This window comes from Pongo abelii, chromosome 16 (assembly GCF_028885655.2).
Source record: "Pongo abelii isolate AG06213 chromosome 16, NHGRI_mPonAbe1-v2.0_pri, whole genome shotgun sequence".
Lineage (NCBI taxonomy): Eukaryota > Metazoa > Chordata > Mammalia > Primates > Hominidae > Pongo > Pongo abelii.
In genome coordinates, this window is record NC_072001.2 from 20,187,869 (window position 1) to 20,211,334 (window position 23,466).

Consider the following 23,466-nt stretch of genomic DNA (forward strand, 5'->3'; position numbering starts at 1 on the left):
AAGAAAACTCTATGAATGAGAATCTCTTCACACAAAGCAACTAAAGTTGTATCTAAATGGAGCAAAATGGTGACAGGTGGTAAAAGCACTCAGTGGCTGTGGTAGGCAGATTAATGTCCCCTCTGTCTCCCGCCAAAGCTATCCGCATCCTAACTCCTGGGTCCTGTGAATGCGCCACCTTGTGAGGCAAAGGGGAATTGAGGTTTCATGTGAAATTAAGGCTGTTAATCAGCTGACCTTAAAATAGGAAGATTATCTTAGATTATCCAGGTGGGCCCGATGTAATCATGAGTCCTAAAAAATGGAAGAGTGGGGAGAAGATGAATTCAGAATGATAGAATGTAAGGACTCGACACTCCGTTGCTGGCCTTGAAAATGGATGAAGGAAGCTATGGTGCACGGGAGTAACCTGCCATTGCTAGGATAAAGGTGCAGGAAGAAAACTACAGAGCTTCCAGAAGAAAGCTCAGCCCTGCTGACACCTTGATGTTGGCCCACTGAGATCCAACTGGAACCTGCAGCCTACAGAACTGTCAGATAATGCATTTGTGTTGCTTTAAGCCACAAGTTTGTTGTCATTTGTGATAGCAGCCATAGGAAGCCAATGCAGTGTTTTAAAAGATGGAAGAAAATGCTGAATGATTATGCCCAGTGAAAGTTGGGAACTAAAGGAATTCCCTGGATCTTGGCCAGGCTTACATGTACAGACCCAGGGAATTGCCTTTGAAAAGGGTGCTGAAGAAATTGCCTTTAATCTGAGTGCACCTTTTTTTATAATTTAGATTTCTGGTGAAGTCTGGTTGATGTGATTGTGCAATTTTCCCATGTGTTGCACCTTTATCAGGGAGAGACAGACCCCTGCAAGGCTGCATGGAATAGGATGGTGCATTTTCCCAGTAAAAAAGGGGAGTGGTCTTCCCATATGCAGGGTGAAGGGTTACAGTGCTAGACAAAAGCAACAGGTATGGTGAAAGTTCCCCCACCCTGCTGTAGGTCATTTTCAACTAAGAGCTCATCTAGATGGGATAGAAGGATACTGGAAACCAAACAGTAATCAAGTCATAACATGTAATATAGACTCCCTTCCTTCCTTCCTTCTTTCCTTTCTTTCTTTCTTTCTTTCTCTTCCTTCCTTCCTTCCTTCCTTCCTTCCTTTCTTTCTCTTTTCTGAGACAGAGTCTTGCTCTGTCACCCAGGCTGGAGTGCAGTGTTGGGATCTCGGCTCACTGCAGCCTCCACCTCATGGGTTCAAGCAATTCTCCTGCTTCAGCCTCCTGAGTAGCTGGGATTACAGGTGCCCGCCACCATGCCTGGCTAAATTTTTGTATTTTTAAAAGAGACAGGGTTTCACCATGTTGGCCAGAATGGTCTTGATCTCCTGACCTCATGATCCACCCACCTTGGCCTCCCAAAGTGCTAGGATTACAGGCATGAGTCACCGCACCCAGCCAGGAATATAAACTTTTAAAAGAGGTTTTGTGCTCGTTGGTTTTGCTTTATTCTTTTTTGCTGATTCAATAAAAATCCCTGTGAGAAAAATGGAGAGAGGGAAAGGGAGACAGGGAGACAGGGAGAGGGAGAGAGAAAAAGAGAACCTAAAACCTCCAGAAAACAACAGGCTTCAGTCCTTTTTGGGTGTAGTGCTCTCAATTCTTGGTTGATGCCCCAGAGGCAGGCAGCAGGGTCGGCTATTTAAACATCTCCCAACATGGATTTCTGTTTCGAGGCAAAAGTCCCGACAGGAGCCATTTGGACGTTCACAGATCTCCTTGAATTTGCCCCTGGCTACATGCAGAAGAGGGTTATTGTAACCATTCATCAGTCTTTCTTTACTTTGTATTGAATTACATGGACATAGGGGGCAGTGCCTGAAAATAATCTTGTGTGGATTTTTGTGTGTGCATGTGTTATTTGATTTCTTTAACACTTAAAAATCTGCTGTCACACAAAAATTTGGATTTTTTGGTGTTCTTGAAAAATATGAGAATATTGGGTGCACCTACATGACAAAAGGCTGGAGGTGAGTAGCCCGCTCCCCTTTACAAGTTCTAGAGCATGCACGTTTCAGTTTATTTCTTCCTTATTATCTTCTAACACTGATGGGAGATTTCAGCCTTTTAAAAAAATATAATGTCTTGTACTATGGATTTTCCTGGAGTGAAAGAGAAGAAAATCTCTTTTGGCTCATCTCTTTTTATTTCTACACACACACAAACACACACACACACACACACACACACACACTCTATATGATAGGTTATAATAGATGTATTTTTCAAAACTAGAACTGAAATATTGACCTAAAATATAATATACTTTAATTGTTAGGATATTTTTCCTGTGGAAGGGAACAATATTCCTTCCTATGTGTTTAATACACAAATATATCTGTGCCAGTACTTGTTACACCCTGAGACTTCACTCACTACTTATATCTCTGGCACTGGTCTTTGAGGTTGCAATTTTTCTCTAGAACCCATTGCATATTTTAAGAGTGAAACGTTCAAGGTCTTCTTAAAGTCTCAAAAACTATACTTGTTGAAAACATTGCATAGTATTTCATTTATGTCCTAAGATATCACTGCTCTGGGGATAGGCCACACACATTGAGGTGTTTAGTTTGAAAAGTGTTTTAATTCTGAGCAGTCTGTATGTAACACAGAGCACCTTTTGCATGACAACGTCTTGGCAATAAGAGATGTATAAAAACCAGCACGTTTTTTTTTTCTATTCTGGAACACAAAAGCCAATTCTAGAATAGCTTTCAATCAGTACAGCGATTTTAATAGGCATTCAATAAATGCCTATTTAATTGAACTGAAATCCAAATGCATTAAATTCAATTTAACTTTTCAATGGTCGCAAAGCAATTGATGTGGATTGATGTGAAGACCAAATATATGCAACATCATATTTATATCTATAATGCAAATTGGGAAATAAAGGTCATGCTTTTTTGAAGACAATGATAATTCTAAATGTTGACCACTTGGTAGAAACAAGCTGAAATCTGAGATTTTGATCCCTGAGCTTTCCGTCTCTTCCTTTTATCTGTAAGTAGTCAGCTACTATGTATAGCAGTACCCGAGCCCACTGTCCTTGGGCTAAAATTGGCCCTTTGCAGCTGGAAGAGTCATAAGAGATTAGTATAGTGTAGAGGATGAACCACTGACCTGTCCTGTGATATGTGATAAATCACTCTTGAACATCCCTCTGTGGTAGTACTTCTTGCATTCTACTACGGGTGGTGTTTTCCCATCTGACCTCAATTCTTGATAATGAATTTCTTGAGGGCAGGAATTGTATCTTATTCTCCTCTGTATGTATATTCCAGAATCTGATTAAAGTCTTGGCTTATAATAGCTGTTCAGTAAATGATTGTGGAATAATTGATTAAAATACAGCTATTTTCTAACTTGCAATATGTTTGTGTGGAAATTTGTTATTACTCTCGGTTCACAAGTCTTTGAATCATGTGTACTATTTTACTATACCTGATTCTATTGAGCATTTTATTTTCCAACCACTTTTCAAGAAATTTAATACAGAACTACCATTTGACCCAGTAATCTCGTTACTGGGTGTGTATCCATAGGAAAAGAAATCAGTCTTGTAAAAAGACCTAAATTTGTATGTTCATCACAGTGGTACTCACAGTAGCACAGGTATGGAATCAAACTAGGTGTTCATCAACAGTGGACTGAATAAAGAAAATGTAGTACATATATGTCATGGAATACTATGCAGCCATAAGAAGAACAAAATTGTGCCCTTTTCAGCAACATGGATGCAGCTGGAGGACTTTATTCTAAGCAAATTAGCTCAGGAACAGGAAGCCAAATACCACATATTCTCAGTGATAAGTGGGAGCTGAGCAATGAGTGCACATGGACATAAAAATGGGAACAAGAGAGATTGGGTCTTACCAGGAGGGGAGGGAGAGGGAGTAAAGTCTGAAAAGCTATGCTTTGGGTACACGCTACCTGCGTGACAGAGTTATTCCTACCCCAAATCTCAATATCACACAATATACCCATGTAACAAATCTGCACGTGCACTCCCTGAATCTAAAATAAAGGTTGAAATTATTTTAAAAAATTGAAATTACAAAGGGCTTTTTAAAATTATGATGTACCATTGTTCATTTGCAAGAATTCAAGTAACATTAGGGATTTTAAAAATCTTTTGTTTTCATTTGTTCTTTGCTTGTAAACCTTGTGTATTGCATATTGTGGACACTATGTCTTTTCCAGCCATTTGCTTTAGGAACAAAAGCTAGAGTTATAATGAACATCATAGGCTGTCTTGTCTAGTCACTTACCTTAAAGATGAGGAAATAAGCTGATGGAAAGGAAGGAACTTGCCCGAGATTACCCAGTGATCGAGTGAGGCAGATGATAGGGACGGCACTAAGGCTTGATATTCTGAGCCTCATTCTATTTTCCACTCTTGCCCTCTCTCTGTGTCCTCCTCTCCTCTCTAGCCTTCTACAAAAAGTTTGCAGTTCTGCTTCAATGTCTACCTAAGGACGTCAGAGGAGATGCCACCTTTCATTAGGCTGCATTCTTTAGCGCCATCCTGTGTTTTCTTCTCCAGTCTTGTTGCGTCCCATTTTTCACTGTCAGTAATGCTTCTGCCTGTGCTGTTCTATCCAATTAGTTTCTTCTATTTTGATTGAGTGACAGTGAAAACAACAAAAAAAATTTATTTATCCAAATTTGGAATTTTTAAACCTTGATTAAAAGCATTGATGTTATGGGGTTATAGATGTAAGACACATATTGTAAAATATTTTTTTTAACTGATTAAAAAAAATGAAACCCACGTATTTAGCCAGGGTGACTATTTAACAAGTACTAGTGAGACAGGACTTCAGTAATGCCACAAGGATAATAATCTTATGAGTCAGTCCCCGATGTTGTGTGCTACCGAGTTAATATAATTGGATATGGTATCACCTTTTTTTCAGGCCTTAGAAAGTCACACAAAGGAACAGCACAACAGAACTCTAGGGTGGGATGTATAGGGAAAGCCAGGATATTAAAACAAAACATTGACTCTGACATTTACCCCACTGTTGGGAAAAGCAGTTCAGTTTCCAGGGCCTTAATTTTTTCCTCTATAAAACAGCAAAAATAGAGGCAATAAGTTGCTTATTCATCCTTGAATACACATGTTCAGGAGTTCCAGAAAATTTTCGGATCTACTTTGGGTGTCTGGTAACCACCTTGGGCAAATCCAAGAAGTCCTATACACACTTCTCCAAAGCATGTCTGTGCAAGGGGCCTTATACCTGTGATTAATGTTCGCATGCTGAATGCAGTAGGCTATGCTCTGGTGTGGGGTCATCCCTGGTCCCTGTGTTTAAATTCTACATTACAAGACTAGATGCTGAGAAGGAAGAGGGAAAGCCAGGGATGGAGATGGAGCCTTAAGGGGAAAAGTCAAGCCCCAGGGACCAACAGTACTGGGGAGCAATAGGTTAAAGAATTCTTAGATTATAGTAATATTTTCAAAGAGACTTCTTCCACCAATCCCTTCTGTCTGAGCCTACCACAGCTTTGGCATAGCTCTTATGCCAGCGTCTTAGGATAACTAACTTTTGCTGAAAGAAACTAGAGGAGCTTTGGAGACCAAGATTTAGTAGAACAATGCCTGATTTTTAATTTTTGAGGTCTAGTAACTGCTAGTAAACTTGCTTAATTTAGAGATGGAATAAGAGGGTTTCAAAGACTTGAAACACCATTGACTTCATTTAAGTGAGTTGCTATGGAGAATTAACGAGTTAGATGGCTGCAGGCCTCTCAGCCAATGTGTCTTCCAGATTTCCTATGAGACCCCCTTTTCTGGTCATAGGTGATGGTGATTTCTCTTTGAGTATTGAATCCCTGTAAGGTGTTAGGCACTCCACTCTTACCAAGTTTATTTTGTTACCTGGTAGAACTTGGCTCATAAAGAAGAAAATGGTGAAGAGGAGGACAGCAATCCTCACGGTTGAAGAAAGAAGAAAGTTTGGCTTCATTTCCAGGAGGCAGAGAAAACTTCTGTCTGTGGCTCTCTAGCACCAGTGGAATGTCTCTGGATAATAAGAGCCTTTCTGTACCTCATTAGGGATATTCCTAGATAGAGGTGTTCTATGCATGCAAAATTGCTTTTATGGGAAGACTGAGAGTCCTTTTTTTATTGGACAGCCAGTTCATTCGAATGATGTGGGTGCACAGTTTTGGCCAGAAAACCTTGTTAAATGGGAACATAAGCTACAAACATTTTGGCAAAAGATGAAAGTTTATGAACAAACAACCATTTATATTGTTACAATAAATTAGACTGTGTTGAGAAACCAGTAGTTTTCGTTAATGACCAGACATTTTGTTAGTGAACACTTCCCAGACTTTACTAGCCCTGCTAAGAATTAATCACCCCACTTGCTCCTGGTCTGAAACTCCAAAGTGCTTTGTTTATGTTACAGTGCTTACTGCCTTGTATGTTAGATTAGTGAATGTATATTTGCCTCATCCACTACTGTATGAGCTTCTTGCTTGCTGGGACAAGGCTATATTCCTCAGAGCTGAGGAGGGAGTTGAATCACGTGGCTATTTATTCTCAAATCCTCTTCACCAAGTGGAACAAAACAACAGCGAAAGACGACCATGCATGGAAGCAGGAGGTCTGGATTTGGGTTCTAGATCTCTAGATCTATTACTAACTGGAGATATGGATATAGTCAGGAAAATTGTCTTCCTTAGGTGCTTCCTTGATAGCGCCTATAGAGGTCGAGATCTGTTGGATCTAGATCAGGGGATTCTCAATCATGACTATGCAGGAAATCAACTGTGAGAGTTACTTTGCAATACAGATGCTTAGTTCCATCTCATGATATTTTTATTTTTTTAAAAAAATTGGTCAAGTATTTTTCATTAAATAATGTAAACTTTCTTAGTCTACATCTAATAAAACTCCCACCGGCATACAAATACATTGAATGATATTAGCGGCAGAATCTTTAAATAAAGTAACCATACACAACTATTAGGCCACTTTTTTCATTGCTTATTATTTCATGCTGTTTTTCACCATTGTCGTCATAATCAGCCTCATCCTACATTGTTGAACACCCATCATGGACCATATGGCATAAACATTTTTCCTACTCATAAAGGAGCATATGTTCCCTATATGTATATAAAATTAATGTCTGAGCAAAGTGGCTTAAACAAGGCAGAAGTTTATTTCTCCCTCACTTAAATCTATAGTTATACCTACCATGGCTAGTACAGATACTTGCCAAATTCATTAGGGACGCAGGCCCCTTCCAGCTCTCTGTTCTGCTATACTTTAGAAGAGGCTCTAGTTTGGCTGCTAAATCCCCACCTATCATTTTTGAATTCCAGGCAGCAGGAAAGAAAAAAGCCAAGAGAGAAAAACAAGGGAACATCTACCCCTCCTTTTAAATTTTTTAACCAACCCCCTCTTGTTTTTTTTTAACCGACTTTGTTGAGCTATGATTACATTTAAAAAGCTGTACATATTTAAGGTGTACATCTCAGTGAGTTTGGGGATAAGTATACGCCATGAACACATCACTACCATCAAGATTATAAACATATCCCTCGCCTCCCAAAGTCCCCCCCCTTTATTATTATTATTTTTTTTGGTAAGAATACAAAATCTACCCTTTTAGCAAATTTTAAGTATGCAATACAGTATTCTTAGCTATAAGCACTATGCTGTAAACGAGACCTCCAGAACTTACTTATGTGGTATATCTGAGACTTTGTGCTCTAACCACATCTACCCATTTCCCCAGCACCACGGCCCCTGGCAACCACCATTCTACTCTGCTTTTGTGAGTTTGTCTATTTTAGATTTCAAATACAAGTGAAATCATATAGTAATTGTCATTCTGTGTTTGGCCTATTTCATATAACTAATGCCCTCCAAGTCCATCCGTGTTGTCACAAATGACAGGGTTTCATTATTATGTAACACTGAATAATATTCCATTGCATATATGTATTAGCCATTTATCCTGATACTCTCCCTCCACCTGCCTCCCAACAGGCCCCAGTGTGTGTTGTTCCCCTCCTAGTATCCATGTGTCCTCACTGTTCTGCTCCCACTTGTAAGTGAGAACATGCAGTGTTTGGTTTTCTGTTCCTGGGTTAGTTTGCTGAGGATAATGGCTTCCAGCTCCATCCATGTTCCTGCAAAGAACATGATCTCATTCCTTTTTATGGCTGCATTGTATTCCATGGTGTATATGTACCACATTTTCTTTATCCAGTCTGTCACTGATGGACATTTGGGTTGATTCCATGTCTTTGCTATTGTGAATAGTGCCTCAGTGAACATATGTGTGCATGTATCTTTATAATAGAATGATTTATATTCCTTTGGGTATATACCCAGTTATGGGATTGCTGGGTCAAGTGGTATTTCTCATTGTAGGTCTTTGAGGAATCACCATACTGTCTTCCACAATGGTTGAACTAATTTACATTCCCACCAACAGTGTAAGAGTGTTCCTATATCTCAACAGCCTCATCAGCAGGTAGTTTTATTTTAAAAATTTTTGAGAAACCTTCATACTATTATCTGAAATGGACATAGTAATGTGTATTTCCACCACAAGTATACAAGGGTTATCTTTTCTCCACATCCTCACTAATACTTGTTATACATCTTTTTGATAATAGGTATTCTAAGAGGTATCAGGTGATATTTCGTGGTGGTTTTTATTTGCATCCCCCTGATGATTAGAGATGGTAAGAATTTTTTCACATATTTGTTGGCCATTTGTATCTGTTCTTCTGGGAAATGTCTATTCAGATCTTTGCTCTTTTTTTTTTTTTTTTTTGAGATGGAGTCTCACTCTGTCACCCAGGCTGGAGTGCCGTGGTGTGATCTTGGCTCACTGCAAGCTCCACTTCCCAGGTTCATGCCATTCTCCTGCCTCAGCCTCCTGAGTAGCTGGGACTACAGGCATCTGCCACCACGCCCAGCTAACTTTTTGTAATTTTTTTTTTTTTTTTTTTTTTTTTTTTTTTTTAGTGGAGACAGGGTTTCACCGTGTTAGCCAGATCTTTGCCCATTTAAAAAAAAAAATTCAACTTTTATTTTAGGTTCAGGGGATGCATGTGCAGGTTTTTAAATTGACACATTGTGTGATGCTGAGGCTTGGAGTATGAATGATCTTGTAACCCAGATAGAAACCATAATACCCAATAGACAGTTTTTCAGGCCTTTGTCCCCACCTTCCCTTCCCCCTCTAGTAGTCCCCAGTATCTGTTGTTCCGATCTTTACGTCCATGTGTAACCAATGCTTTGTTCTCACTTATAACTAAGAACATATGGTATTTGGTTTTCTCTTCCTGAATTATTTTAGAATAATGGCCTCCAGCTGCATCCATGTTGGTGTAAAGGACATAATTTTTTTATGGTTGTGTAGTATTCCATGGTGTACATATACTGTATTTTCTGTATCCAGTCTAATATTGATGGGCATCTAGGTTGATTCCGTGTCTTTGCTATTGCAAATAATGCTATAATAAATATATGAGTGCACAAGTCTTTATGGTAGAACAATTTATTTTCTTTTGGATACAAAGGTCAGTCCCCGTGGCTGCTGTCAAGGGCCAGTGTTGAGTGCCTGCAGCTCTTCCAGGCTCAGGGTGCAAGCTGTCAGTGGATCTACCATTCTAGGGTCTGGAGGATGGTGGCTGTCTTCTCAGACCTCCACTAGGCAGTGCCCCAGTGTGGACTGTGTGGGGACTCCAACCCCACATTTTCCCTCTGCACTGCTGTAGTAGACATTCGCAATGAAGTCTCCACCCCAGCAGACTTCTACTGGACACATAGGCATTTCCATACATCTTTAGAAATACAGGCGAAGGCTTCTGATATGGTTTGGCTCTGTGTCCCCGCCCCAATCTCACCTCAGATTGTACTCCCATAATTCCCACATGTTGTGGGGGGACCCAGTGGTGATAACTGAATCATGGGGCCAATTTCTCCCATACTGTTCTCATGGTAGTGAATAAGTCTCACGAGTTCTGATGGTTTGATAAGGGGAAGCCAGTTTTGCTTGGCTGTCATTCTCTCACTTGCCTGCTGTGATGTAAGACATGGCTTTTGCCTTCTGCCTCCCCCCAGCCATGTGGAACTGTAAGTCCAATTAAACCTCTTTCTTTTGTAAATTGCTCAGTCTCAGGTATATCTTTATCAGCAGTGTACTCCTGTACTTTGTGCACCTGCAGGTTTAACACCCCTCAGAAATTGCCAAGGCTTATGGCTTGCACCCTCTAAAGCAGTGGCCCAAACTGTGTCTGGGGCCCTTTTAGCCATGGCTGGAGCTGGAGTGGCTGAGACCTAGAATGCTGTGAGCACTGTCCTGCACTTGCGCTGGGTGGTGTAGCCCTAGGCCAAGCCCACAAAACCATTCTTCCCTCCTAGGCCTCAGGCCTTTGAGGGGAGGGGCTGTCACCAGCCAAGTTCTCTGAAATGTCTTTGAGGCCCTCTCTTCATTGTCTTCTATTAGCATCTGCTTTCCTTTTAGTTACCCAAATTTCTGCAGCCTGCTTGAATTTCAGACAAGTCTTACAAGTACTACATGACCCCTAACACTTCCTGATTTCATTTCTGCAATATATTTTATTTTTTTACATCATCGCAAACATTGAAACTTTTTATATCTATTCACCTTCCATTTGTTTTCAAGTCCAGTTTACCTCCAAAGAATTTTGGAATATAGAGTCTCCATAAGACTCTAGTTTGTCTGGTTTCTTGCTGTATCCCTTGACTGCGAATGCTTTCTAGTACACATAATACACTCAAAAGCACTTATGAATGAAAAAAAGGAATAAATCTTCATATTTTTCCTTCAAAATAGCCTTAACTCTTTGGTTTCCAACTTTATGTGAGGGTTTTTAGTAGTTGTCTCAAAAATCCAATCAAATTGAACAGGGTGTGTCTCCAGAATGAAGTTTTTGATTAGGTTCAGTGTCTGTGCAATCAGGGCATGTCTCTTGGAATGTAGTGGTGATTAGGTTTATTAATTATTTTTTTCACATATAAGGGGAAGCCAATCAGAGGATGCATTTTCCCAGAGAAGGAGCATCTGAAGAGTTTAAGACCTTGGGGAAAGAGAGTCTTGCTGCTTGCTTGTGGGACTTGCCTTGGAAGGTAGATAAGTTCACTGCATCCTCCAACTTTTTATTTCTGGTGAGCTCTCCAAGCACTGAGATGTGAACTGGCCTCATTCCCTTACAATGATACTGTTACCAGTAGAAGAGATTGCAGTTACTGGCAGCATATCTGCATGGGTCCATAAGCAACTTCAGTCCTTGCCTCCTCAGAAGAAAGAATTTGACTGAGGGGCATACAGCAGAAAAACAGACTAAGGTAAGTTTCAGAGCAGTTTATTTAAAAAGGAAGTTTATTTAAAAAGGCTTTAGAACAGGAAGGAAAGGAAAATTCTCTTGGAAGAGACCTGAGCAAACGCCTGAAGGTCCAAGAGAGAAAAGAGAAGGGCCTTTAACCTTGATCCTGCCATGGGTTTGCCTCTTTCCCATGATTCTTCCTTTAGGGAGAGTTTCCAGCATGCACAGTGCTTTCCTTACCCTTTGAAATTGAGCATGCACGGTGTGTTTAGGGAGTTATATGCATGTCCATCTGAGGCTTTCTTTCCTTTTCCAGTGGAGTGTGCCCCCCGGAAGATTATACTTTGCCATTTTTGTCTCTTAACATGCATGCCCAAGAAGTTGCTTCTTCCTGGGGTCTGCATTTAATTAACATTTTTGATGTTAACAGGTGTAGACCATCAGGAAATGGCCTCTCTCTGGTGCTGCCTAATTATCATTTTCAGAGAGGCAATGTGATAATTGACAGGCCATCACCTGACATTTCTAGTGGGTAGGGGAAGAGCCCTCTCTTGCCCTGCTCATGCTCTTCTACCTGTAACAAGACAAGCCTTGTATATCATTAGACATTTGTCCCATTAAGGCAGCATCTCATTATTAAATTTTATTGTGCGAATTGTTACTTCACATTCTCATATTCTGTGTTCACTATTTGTGTGCTTTTTCCATTTTTGTTTTGACCATATCTCATTATTTTAACTGCCTTCTCTAAGATTCTAGATCTGCATTGGCCAATATAGTAACTACTAGTCACATGTGACTGTAAAGTGTAAATTAATTATAATTAAATAACTAAATGGCATATCCTTAGTAGTAATAGCCAAATTCGTGGCCAAACTAGAAATTCTCTAACTACATATGTGTGGTAGTTACTGCATTGGACAATGCAGATATAGAGAATTTCTTTCATCACAGAAAATCCTGTTGGGCATGTTGGCTACCACTTATTTTTAAACTCTATTTGTGTGGTTTATAGTTAAATTATATTCTGCTTCTCTATATTCATTTCCTTTCATAGATTTTCTCAAGCAATTTTTAAATTTCATTCATTTACTTTCTTGAGGTAAGTACTTAGATTATTTTTTTAAAATAATGTACAGCAAATAATTTTTTCTGTGGATATTGTTTTAGCTTTATTGTATTGGTACTTTTACGTACTATATTCAGGTATTATTATTTTTCATAACTTACTTTAAAAATTGTGGCGAGTTTATTTAAAATAGATTTCTCCCTTGATTTTCAGATGTTAGATTCTGTCTTCCATTGCTGTATTTTAATTTAATTTTATTTTATTGTATGTAAATATGTTGCATATTCCTTTTTTTAAAATGTGAGATTTTTCCTCTCTCCTGTTACACAAACTTTGTGTGCAGTGTTCATTATGCACTTTAAAAATAAATATTTTGTTTCAGGGCCTGGTGCTTTCACACATAAAACCTTAGAATAATTTTAAATTCCATTCCACTTTCACCAGTCCTGAACTGCTTTGAATATATTGGATGTTGGAAGCCACAAGAGCCTTGCAATCCTGTCAAGATAATAGGATTTTCCATTTACACTGTAATCTGATATATATTCGTTTTGGTTTCATACTTTAAAAAAACCTATTCTCTTTTACTCTTTGGTGATCTTTGCTTTTCTATTTGTGCATTGCTAGAATGTCAGCTGCTGTTTCCCTAGCACCTGAGATGTCACTCGACATTGTATAGCACTGGTGTTGAGAATTGAGAGAATCTACTAAATAATAGCACTTTTTGAGACTGCAGTTCTGAATTAAAAGGAAGGGAAAGGACAGGCAAAAGAATATAGACATCAGCTATTTTTACGGAAGATCTGTTGGAGAACATGGTTTTGTTGTCCAGGAACTTGAGACCTAACACTGCATTCCTAATACTTCACTAAGGTGTGTCTAAATAGCCGTGAAAGGGCTAGGAAGTCACAAGTCAGCCTCTTAATTGTTATGGGTGCCCTTAAAATATTAAGGTAATATTGAGGATGCAGAATGGCTCCTTCCTCATGACTTTTTAAGAGATATGGGCCGGGCAAGGTGGCTCACGCCTGTAATCCCAACACTTTGACAGGCGGAGGCTGGCGGATCACCTGAGGTCAGGAGTTCCAGACCAGCCCGACCAAAATGGAGAAACCCCGTCTCGACTAAAAATACAAAATTAGCCGAGCACGATGGCGCATGCCTGTCATCCCAGCTACTCAGGAGGCTGAGGCTAGAGAATTGCTTGAACCCGGGAGATGGAGGTCGCGGTGAGCCGAGATCATGCCACTGCACTCCAGCCTGGGCAACAAGAGCGAAACTCCGCTAAAAAAAATAATAATAATAATAAAAAGAGAGAGAGAGAGAGAGAGAGAGAGACACATCTGGAGGGAGATACTAAGCTGTGCAGGCTCTCATCTTGAAGTCACCAAATACATAAGTTGTTATTCCTGCTCTGGTGAAAAGTTTGTCAATACATTTTTTTCCATGAATTAATGAAAATTTGAGACCCATAACATAAGTTTTTAAAAGTTTCTCCTAAAGATTGCTTGTGTATGTATGTGTTTTAAAATATATTTAATCTCTACATCTTGAAATAGTTTTTATAGATTCCACACAAGAGTCCTTTATGAAATAAGTATGCTTTAACTTTCTTATAATATTTGTCCTTTTTTGTCCCTGGCACAGTCTGTATATGACCAGTTAAATTACTTTTAGTTCATGTTTGGGTTATAATTACACACAAATATTCTCTAAAGCCCAAATCTTATTTTGATATTCGAGGAAGGGTTTACATGGTAATAATATTAAGGGTTACAGCTGGTTTCACTGAAGGTTTGTAGGCATTCTCTAATATCTTATTTTTTGAAGGAATTATAGACTTCAAAATTCTGCTTGAATTATAGTTCTGCTTGAATTTTAGACTACATAATACATGTACTGTCAGGTACATTCATGGAAGGGACAGGCAGATGGAGTCATATGTTACTGGAGTCTTGATGAACAGATGTAGAAAATAGTCCAAGGAATAAGAAAAAAGTTGATATTGAAAAGTGCTTGTTGAAGTCTGTAAATGTGCATTAAATGTGGCAGTAAAAATAGACACAACGATGTTTGGGAACTGGGGTCTAAATGCTGGAGTCCCCAGAATCATAGAGAACCTTGGTTAGGCGAGTAATTTTGTCAAAAAGCAAGAAGAGGCAGCGACAGGCAGAATATAATTAAAAGTACTGCTGGGTCATTTTCTAATTTTGTAATTTTGTCATATTTTTCAAACTCTGTTGATCATTTATTAAATTGGTAAATAAACTATAATCAGCAGGGTTACGATGAGGGTTAAATAAGGAAATATATGTACATCTGTAAGCACAAGGTCACAATTAATACAAAGTTACCCTTTTTATTTTTCCTGGACTTCATGTACAAATGGGTCAGTAAATTTTTTGTTTATGACACATAATTATCATTTGTACATAAAATATATTTAATTATTTTTATATTTTTAGCAGGGAAATAATACACGCATGTTTCCCCCGTCTCAAACACATACATTCATATAAACATATGCACCTATATACCTACATATCTATGTATGAATATATACATGGACATCGGTATTTCTCAGCAAATATGTATCATGATAATCAGAGATATTGCAACTAACAAAGACTAATATAAACCATGATTGCAAGAATTTTAGATACCACGTTAGTAAAATATCAGATTGAGCTGCTAAATTTCTCCCACCCCTAAGTTATTTTGTATTTTCTGAGCATCCTAGAGGATTGTGACTGTATACACAGGACAGAAACACCATGACTCAGTACTCCTGCTAATTTCTGATGCAGGAGATTTTAAGGGCTAGATTAGCAGGATGGGAGTGTTGACCCTCTAAGTGAAATAAATCCCTGAATTGATTATCCCCATCCTAAAACAGATTTTTTTTTTTTTTTGAGACAGAGTCTCGCTCTGTCGCCCTTGCTGGAGTGCAGTGGTGGGATCTCGGCTCACTGTAATCTCTGCCTCCCGGGTTCAAGTCGATTCTCCTGCTTCAGCCTCCTGAGTAGCTGGGATTACAGGCAAGCACCACCGTACCCAGCTAATTTTTGTATTTTTAGTAGAGACGGGGTTTCACCATGTTGGCCAGGCTAGTCTGGAACCCTTGACCTCAGGTGATCCACCTGCCTTGGCCTCCCAAAGTGCTGGGATTACAGGCATGAGCCACCGCACTCGACCCTCAAACAGATTCTTACTTGATTATTTCCCAGTTCCAAGGGGAAATACAAAAGTCAGAGTTGAGTGAAAGTAAAAGTGAAGTAAGGCTTCAGAAGGCTGTGGTGGGTGTTGGAGAAACATTGCTAGGGCATAAAGCTAGGATAATAAAATCTGAGAAATCCCAGTGTTTATCTGTAGGTGGAAATCATATTCCACATGTGGATGGAGTCAGGGATCCCTGTGTTTTAAAATCAGTGAGGGAATTGAATATCTGGACTTGCGCCAATTAACATACAAAACTCAGTGCTTTTGACGTTCTCATTCACAAGATATCTGTGTTCCTTCTTTATTAGCAACCATAGTCATAGGCTTCCTAATTTTTTTTTTTTTTTTTTTTTTCCGAGACGGAGTCTCGCTCTGTCGCCCAGGCTGGAGTGCAGTGGCGCGATCTCGGCTCACTGCAAGCCCCGCCTCCCGGGTTCAGGCCATTCTCCTGCCTCAGCCTCCCGAGTAGCTGGGACTACAGGCGCCCGCCACTACGCCCAGCTCATTTTTTGTATTTTTAGTAGAGACGGGGTTTCACCGTGTTAGCCAGGATGGTCTCGATCTCCTGACCTCGTGATCCACCCGCCTCTGCCTCCCAAAGTGCTGGGATTCCAGGCGTGAGCCACCGCGCCCGGCCGGCTTCCTAATTGTGACCGCGGGAAAAGAGGAGAGGCCTCTGCGTGTTTGTGTCTGTTGGGTAGGCTGTGGTGCAGGTGATGTCACACTTCAGTGAAAGTCTGGCTTTTCATCACAGGTTGATCTGAAAATTGTGCACAAGACTGGTGTCTCACATGTTCTTTCTCCAACCTCAGCTTTTCTTAGTGCCTAAAGTGCCTGCAAGTGGAAATCCAGAGGGAGACAGAGAGAAACTGAGTTCCTGACAATGCATTCACTAGTGAGTAGGGGATGCCTCTTTCTACTGAAATTATACCCATATTGCTGGCAAATGGGCAGTTTTCTCCAATTTGCATGGGTGTTTCATTTTTATTCTTCTTTTTGTTTGTTTTTACGATGTAAAATCCACCCAGCCTGGGTGTTCCAAATGCAATCAGGAGGCTTTCAGGTATCTGGCCTCCAATTAGGTTTTCTCAGGAGTCTAGGTTGGGTATCGTGTGTCAAAGACTCCTAAATTATCAATATAATTTCTAATATTATACTACTTTATTCCAGCCCCTATTAAGGCTATTTACAAAAAAAGATATGAGAGGTTTCATTTATATATTTCTTTTTCTTCTATCCATCCTATAATCTCATGGGAAATAATTGACCCATTAACTGTACTGTTGGCTGAAATAGACTTAGGATTGTGATGAATGCAGGCAATAGAGATGAGTGAAGAGCAGAACATCACAGCCCAACGGTGAGTCTGATGTTCTAGCAGCTGAGTTCAATAAATCCAATGTGATAGGACTTGGGCAAGAGCTGTGCAGTGTTGAGGGAAAAGAAAAGTTTGATAAAATATAATTGAGCTTTTAAAAACTTTGCGAAAGGATAACTAAAGAAGTCATTATTATTCTTATCCCCATTCATTTTACCTTTTGGTAATTAACCTTTTTACCTTCTGGTAACTGAAAGTAACGTATAAGAAATATAATTATTTAATTATGGTTGCACACTCAGAAGAAGGAATATAGTAGCTAGAGCACAATTTAGGGTTCTGTGGAAATGCTTTATAAGGGCTGGTTAGAAAAAAATCAATAAAGAGCTTTTTAAATCCTTGAACAAGTGAAGTGACAAGGTAAATTTAAAAGAGAAACAATGATAACTGATGTTTGGATTGCCGAGAGAAAGTTGAGAACAGGAGGCTTCATATCACAGGAATCATCAGACTAAGATTTCCTCAGTATAGCAGCCTCAGCGGTCTTGTCTTGTGCTGCTAGACTGTCTTTAAGCCTTGTCATGAACACCTGAATTATATAACATTAGAGAGACTATATGTATGAATTGAATCCTATATTCTGCATAAAGCTTGTTCAGTTCTGAAGAATGCTGGAGTCTGGTTCATTACTTTCTAACTTTTTAATGAATAAGGGACCAATGACTTATATTTAATAAATATTTGCTAGATAGGAAACACATTTTCTATTAGTTCATTAGATTATTCAAAACACATAATAGATCTTTTAACCATTTGATTGGTGAGAAACCTATGGTTCATCTAGAGAAATAAATTATTTCATCACAATCGTGTTTAAAAAGTAGTAAATCATGGTTATTTGCCTTGTGACAAATCTGTAATTTACTTGAAATTCATGGTAAATTTCATTTTATTTATGAATGTTGAAGTGAAAAGTTTATAATCAGTTATGTAGAGGTGATTAATACATTACTGAAAAATATCTGGGTTATATTATGCCACACCTCATGCGATATTTCTTTATAGTAAAGTTTAATGGATTCAGAGTGGGTATATCTCTGTGAGTGAATCTGAAAGGCAGATATCAGCTTAGTACTGAGAATGAACTGGCTGGAACCCAAAACACTGAGTATTCTGCATACCCAGCTCCTAGCTATGTCATCGCAGCCTTCCTCTTCTGGACATTGAAAGGAATTTCTCTGTCTAAACTAAAATGTCTGTGATGTTTTAGAAGAAAGTGACTTTTGAAGATGTAGCTATTGACTTCACCCAGGAAGAGTGGGCCATGATGGACACATCCAAGAGAAAGCTGTACAGAGATGTGATGCTGGAAACTATCAGTCACCTGGTGTCCCTCGGTGAGTCCCTCAACATTCACATACATATGTAGACACACATTCGCTCATTCATTCAGTAAGTGTTAGAACAGCTTCCCCATATCTCACTCTAATCTCTTCTCTGATTCTCTCACAGATCTCATCTGAAAAAAGTTTGAACTCTCTAAATCTATCTGAAATAAGTATCTTTCTTTTTATTTTATTTTATTTAGTTTGTCACTCAATTAGAATGTAATCTTGACAAGGATTTCATGGTTTCTTTGGTACTCAGTCTCTAATACTCATAACAGACCTGGGAACTTAATGAATATTTTCAATGTATTAAATTAAATATTTTCTAAATAACTCTTCCGCTTTAGTGTATGCTTAGGCTGAGACCAATTAGTGAAAACAATAGCAATATCTTTTCCATATAGAACACCAATTATTTTTGTAAATCGAATGTTTTTTTTTGTTCTGCGTGAGAATAATAATAAACACACTGTGCAGAGATTTAATTACTCTCTTTCTGAAAAGATTGTGTATTATGCATTGTGTCTTGGATCTTAGGCATGGACTCAGCATTCGTAGGTCCTGACTGTTTTGAATTTCCTTTTCCTGATGGACCTTTGGTTTGGATTTGTTTTCTAGTCTCAGGTTGGGTCAGAAAAATCCTGGGGAGTTTTCTGTGTTCTAGGTCTTGTGGCCTGAGCTGACTTTCACTGTTTTTATTCTTCCTTGATAGCCTGCCTTACACTCGGTGATAATGCACATTTATTGACAGCGAACTCAAAACACATGTATTCTTTCCACTAACAGGGTACCAGATAAGCAAATCCTGTATAACTTTGCAGCTGGAGCAAGGAAAAGAGCTGTGGCAGGAAGGAAGAGAATTTCTTCCAGACCAGAATCCAGGTAAGCAACAGGGTCCTGTGCTCTAATAGGAGGAGGTGCTTTGTCAATGAATAATATCAGTTGAATATTAATGAGTGGTTTTATTAAATGAGTGATAATTTCTAAAATGTAGGTTAGGCTACTGGAGCAGAATTCCTTAGATGTGATTATCATTTTGTTCATGTGTCAGATGCTACTCTTGTGTCCTCTTGCCTTTTCTTTTACTTTTGGGAAAAGGATAATTCATGTACTTGTTGGGGTTAAACTTTCACATGCTGACTCTTTTCCTGATACCCCTGTGAAGATTATCCCTCTATTTACCTGCCTCATATCTCATCTCCATTTTAACTCTTTTCACATTTTAATTTTAAAAATCTTTTCTAATTGCTGACACTGTACAATCTATTTCTCCTATTCAAGTAGTTTCTTCATTTGACACACTTGCCACATCTAAGTGTCAATTTTTGAAAAAAAAGTAAATGGGCCTTGGGGCTTTTCAAACAATTTTATTATCATAATACCAATGTAACAATTTCTTTTTCAATTATTTCAGACAGGGAAAGTGCCCTTAAGAAAAAACACATGATATCCATGCATCCTATCATCAGAAAAGACGCATCCACCAGTATGACAATGGTAAGTTTGATAGCTGTGTACACCAGTCATCTAAGTTAAAGACATGGTAATGGGTTAAGTTAGTAATGAAGCACAATCACCTGAGTGTAATTAGGCTGGCATTAAATGCTTTCTAAGCAAAAAAAAATTGGATACTTTGAATTTAGTGAATAAATTGAGCTGTGTTCCAAACCATAACATGAGATCTCTAAAACAGAACAAGTGCGTATACATTGCTCATGCCCAGACATTGAAAGATATTGATATCATCACAATTAATGCAATAAGTCTGCAGTTGGGATCTTACAGAACAGAACATATCTGTGTCTGTAGGAGATAATGTGTATGCAAATGTCAATCGAGAAAAATGACAAGACAAGTCTCAATCATTTTAGGAGATTTATTTGCCAAAGTTAAGGACATGCACCCAGGAGACAGGTGTATGCCTTTCTCCAAAGATGATTTTGAAGGCTCCAAATTTAAAGGGGAAAGGGTGGGATATTGAGAAGTACACAATTTTCATGTAGAAGGTGGGTAGAAAAAATAGTCATTCATGCATTCTTCTGGCTCAGTGAATCTGGATTTTTGAACATAAGATGACATAAACAAATGGGGCAGAGAAATAATGCAGGAAAGCTGCATTTTACATAAGACAACATAGTCAAAATTGGGCAGGGAAACAATCAGATATGTACTCATGTCTGGTGAACTGGGGATGACTGCACCTGTAAAGACAAGCTATCAGTTTGCATTGCCATGGTGTAATTTTAACAGCTCATGAGGAATTTCCTTGTGGGCAAAATATGGGGGAGGCGTGTAGCTTTTCATCTTGTAGCCATGTTATTTAGGAACCAGAAGAGGGAGGCAGGTTTGTGTGACCCAGTTCCCAGCTTGATTTTTCCCTTTGGTTAAATGAGTTTGGGGTCCCAAAATTTCATTTCCTTTCACACAAGTAACATTGGAAAGATTTCAACTGGGGTCTACCACTGAATGGTTGGTCTAGGATTCAAAGGTAGTGAAATGAATGTATAGATATATGTGGGTAAACCATTAAGAGCTTTTAATCTTTGTCCCCAAAGGAGAACTCTCTCATTCTGGAGGATCCTTTTGAATGTAATGATTCGGGAGAAGATTGCACTCACAGTTCCACAATAACTCAGCGTTTGTTAACTCATAGTGGAAAGAAACCCTATGTCAGCAAACAGTATGGAAAATCCCTTAGTAATCAGTTGTCCCCTAAACCACATAAACAAATTCATACTAAAGGTAAATCATATCAATGTAATCTATGTGAAAAGGCCTATACTAATAGCTTTCACCTTAGACGGCACAAGATGACTCACACTGGAGAGAGGCCATATGCATGTGATCTATGTGGAAAAGCCTTCACTCAGTGTTCTCACCTTAGAAGACATGAGAAAACTCACACGGGAGAGAGACCGTATAAGTGTCATCACTGTGGGAAAGCCTTTATTCAATCCTTTAACCTTCGAAGACATGAGAGAACTCACCTTGGAAAAAAGTGTTATGAATGTGATAAAAGTGGGAAAGCCTTTAGTCAAAGCTCTGGCTTTAGAGGAAACAAAATAATTCACACTGGAGAGAAACCACATGCTTGTCTTCTATGCGGGAAGGCCTTCAGTCTGTCTTCCAACCTTAGATGACATGAGAGAACATGCACTGGAGAAAAGCCATATGAATGCCATTTATGTGGGAAAGCCTTCAGTCAATGTACTAATCTTAAATAGCATCAGGAAATTCACCCTGGAGAGAAAATTATAAACTTCTTCAGAACATATTCTGACTTTAGATGACATGGTGTTAGGAATGACGAATGTAAGGAATGTGCAAGAGACTTCAGCTGTAGTTGTAGCATCTAAACATACCAAAGGACTCACATTTTGAAGAAATGCTGTAATCAACATGGAAGATACTTCAGTTACCTTTATTCTTCAGTCCACATGAATAAATTCATATGGAAGAGAAATTGTATGACATGTGTGTACAAAAGACTTGTTAATGATCTGATCATAAATGACATGAGAGAGCTGAAACTGTCAACATAATAAACTAAAAGTCTTCAGCAACAGCTTTAACTTAAAACATGTGGGACTTTCAGGTGGAGAATCTCTAACTCTGCATTCAGTGTGAAAATGTTTTTATTTGCAATGTATTGTCAAATAAAATAAGAAAACTTTACTTGGATGAACGCTTTATTTGTATTTTCTGTGAATAAACATTCAGCCAAGCACCAGGCTTGAGGTTCACAAGAAAACACAGTGATAAAATGCTGCTAAAATGGAAAACAAGAGAGGAAAGCCTTTATAAGCTAAATAAGAAGGGAAAGTCTTTCCAAGGGCAATGAATTCTCTTGGAATACCAAATACGTCTTACTGGAGAAGTTATGCAATGAAAAATCATGAGAAATCCTTTCTTCATAGAGCAACACTTGTGGCACATGTGAGATTTCACACTGGACAAAACATGGTTGGCATCTTGAAAGGAGAAAATTCTTTAGTGGTAATTCATTTCTTAGTTGACATTAAGTTTCTCACATTGAGGAGCTATCAAACTTGAAAATCACTGTGGAGAAACCTGATAGATTTCTCATCAGAAAAGTGAGTCAAGAAGGTGGACCTCTAGAAAAAACTCTTAACACATACTTTAGCAAAATAATTCAGAAATTTGAGAAAATGTCTATTCATAAAAATATGGCATGTAAATGTATAATAGCAAAGTGATCAGGGAATAAATTGAATGCAGAATTATATAAGAAATTTCATTAAACTTTTCCAAAAGATCAATACTTACAAATATTGAAAGAATACAGTTGGTTGTTGAAAAAACTTAGTATGTTGGCGAAGTCCTTGTTTCATTTATGCAGCCCTAACAAATTGATTTGCATCTGCATTCCTTGGCTGAGATTTTTGGTCGAGATTCTACCCCAACTTGTGAGTCTCCCCAGTCTTCAACAGCTCTTTCCTCACAGCTCACCTCCCTTTACTTCAACGTCCACTAAAACCACTTGTTTCCATCCAACCCTCGAGTTGACACACCAGGGATCTTCAGCCCCACTTGCCAGATTTCTCAGTGGGTCATTGCATAGATTTAGCAGGGAAATGGAGGCTGTATCAAAGACACCTAGTATATGCATTTGGGTGTCCCCAGCCCTTGCCTCTGTCTCTGAGCAGTTACCTGGGATCAGAGAATAAGGCAGCTCTTCTCTTCTATCCCTCAGAAGGCTCTTGAAATTTTGTCCCTGGAGCCTCTCTAACTGGAGGTAGCAGTTCATCTCATGACACCCCACGTTTTATTCAGGTAAGTCCTAAGTTATTACACAGAGACAGACACAGCTGTGCTCCTTTTACTGCAGTCCAGAAGATAAAACACCAGCATGATAAAACAGCCGAACCTGTCAGCCACATTGCAAAAGCCTTTCCTATATTTGATTCAATGTACTTTTCCTGAAGCAAAATGAAAGTTCTCACAGAGGGGCCTCCTCTGCCTTGTCCTCAGAATTGGAAAATGTATTGTCCATCGAGGAGCCTCAGTACTGAACCTAAAACTCAAGAGAAAGTGTTTCCTGAATATGAAGTGGGATGACTTGAAATTTGGCAA

The 23,466-nt window shown here is 38.8% G+C and overlaps 2 protein-coding genes across 8 annotated transcripts in view; one reads left to right on the plus strand and one right to left on the minus strand.

Moving 5' to 3' along the window:
• Window positions 1-22,053, plus strand: part of LOC129050349 (zinc finger protein 705A-like) — a 57,847-nt gene extending 35,794 nt beyond the window's left edge. For 2 of the 7 annotated variants that reach the window (XM_063716478.1, XM_063716480.1), the window contains 6 exons: window positions 11,075-11,400; window positions 16,421-16,561; window positions 18,255-18,381; window positions 19,159-19,254; window positions 19,787-19,869; window positions 20,928-22,053. In XM_063716478.1, coding sequence (XP_063572548.1) covers window positions 16,550-16,561; window positions 18,255-18,381; window positions 19,159-19,254; window positions 19,787-19,869; window positions 20,928-21,512 — 903 coding nt within the window. In that variant the 5' untranslated portion in view covers window positions 11,075-11,400; window positions 16,421-16,549 and the 3' untranslated portion in view covers window positions 21,513-22,053. Of the gene's footprint in view, window positions 1-11,074; window positions 11,401-16,420; window positions 16,562-16,962; window positions 17,027-18,254; window positions 18,382-19,158; window positions 19,255-19,786; window positions 19,870-20,927 lie in introns of all 7 variants that reach the window. The other 5 variants (XM_054532359.2, XM_063716477.1, XM_054532361.2 and 2 more) reach the window with 3 other exon arrangements.
• Window positions 1,622-6,089, minus strand: LOC129050374 (beta-defensin 108B-like). Its single transcript, XM_054532417.1, has 2 exons — window positions 5,935-6,089; window positions 1,622-1,785 (listed from the first exon to the last, which is right to left on the minus strand). The coding sequence occupies exons 1-2, from the start codon at window positions 6,020-6,022 to the stop codon at window positions 1,622-1,624; spliced, it is 252 nt and encodes an 83-aa protein (XP_054388392.1). The 5' UTR covers window positions 6,023-6,089.
• Window positions 22,054-23,466: the final 1,413 nt, after the last annotated feature.

What these genes read in the sequence shown, in the direction of transcription:
- LOC129050374 (XM_054532417.1), bottom strand. Translation starts at nt 6,022, where the DNA reads ATGAAGCCAAACTTTCTTCTTTCTTCAACCGTGAGGATTGCTGTCCTC. An exon ending in TATGAGCCAAGTTCTACCAG is followed by an intron (nt 1,786 to 5,934) that starts GTAACAAAATAA and finishes TTCTGCATGTAG; the next exon opens with CCAGGGGCAAATTCAAGGAG.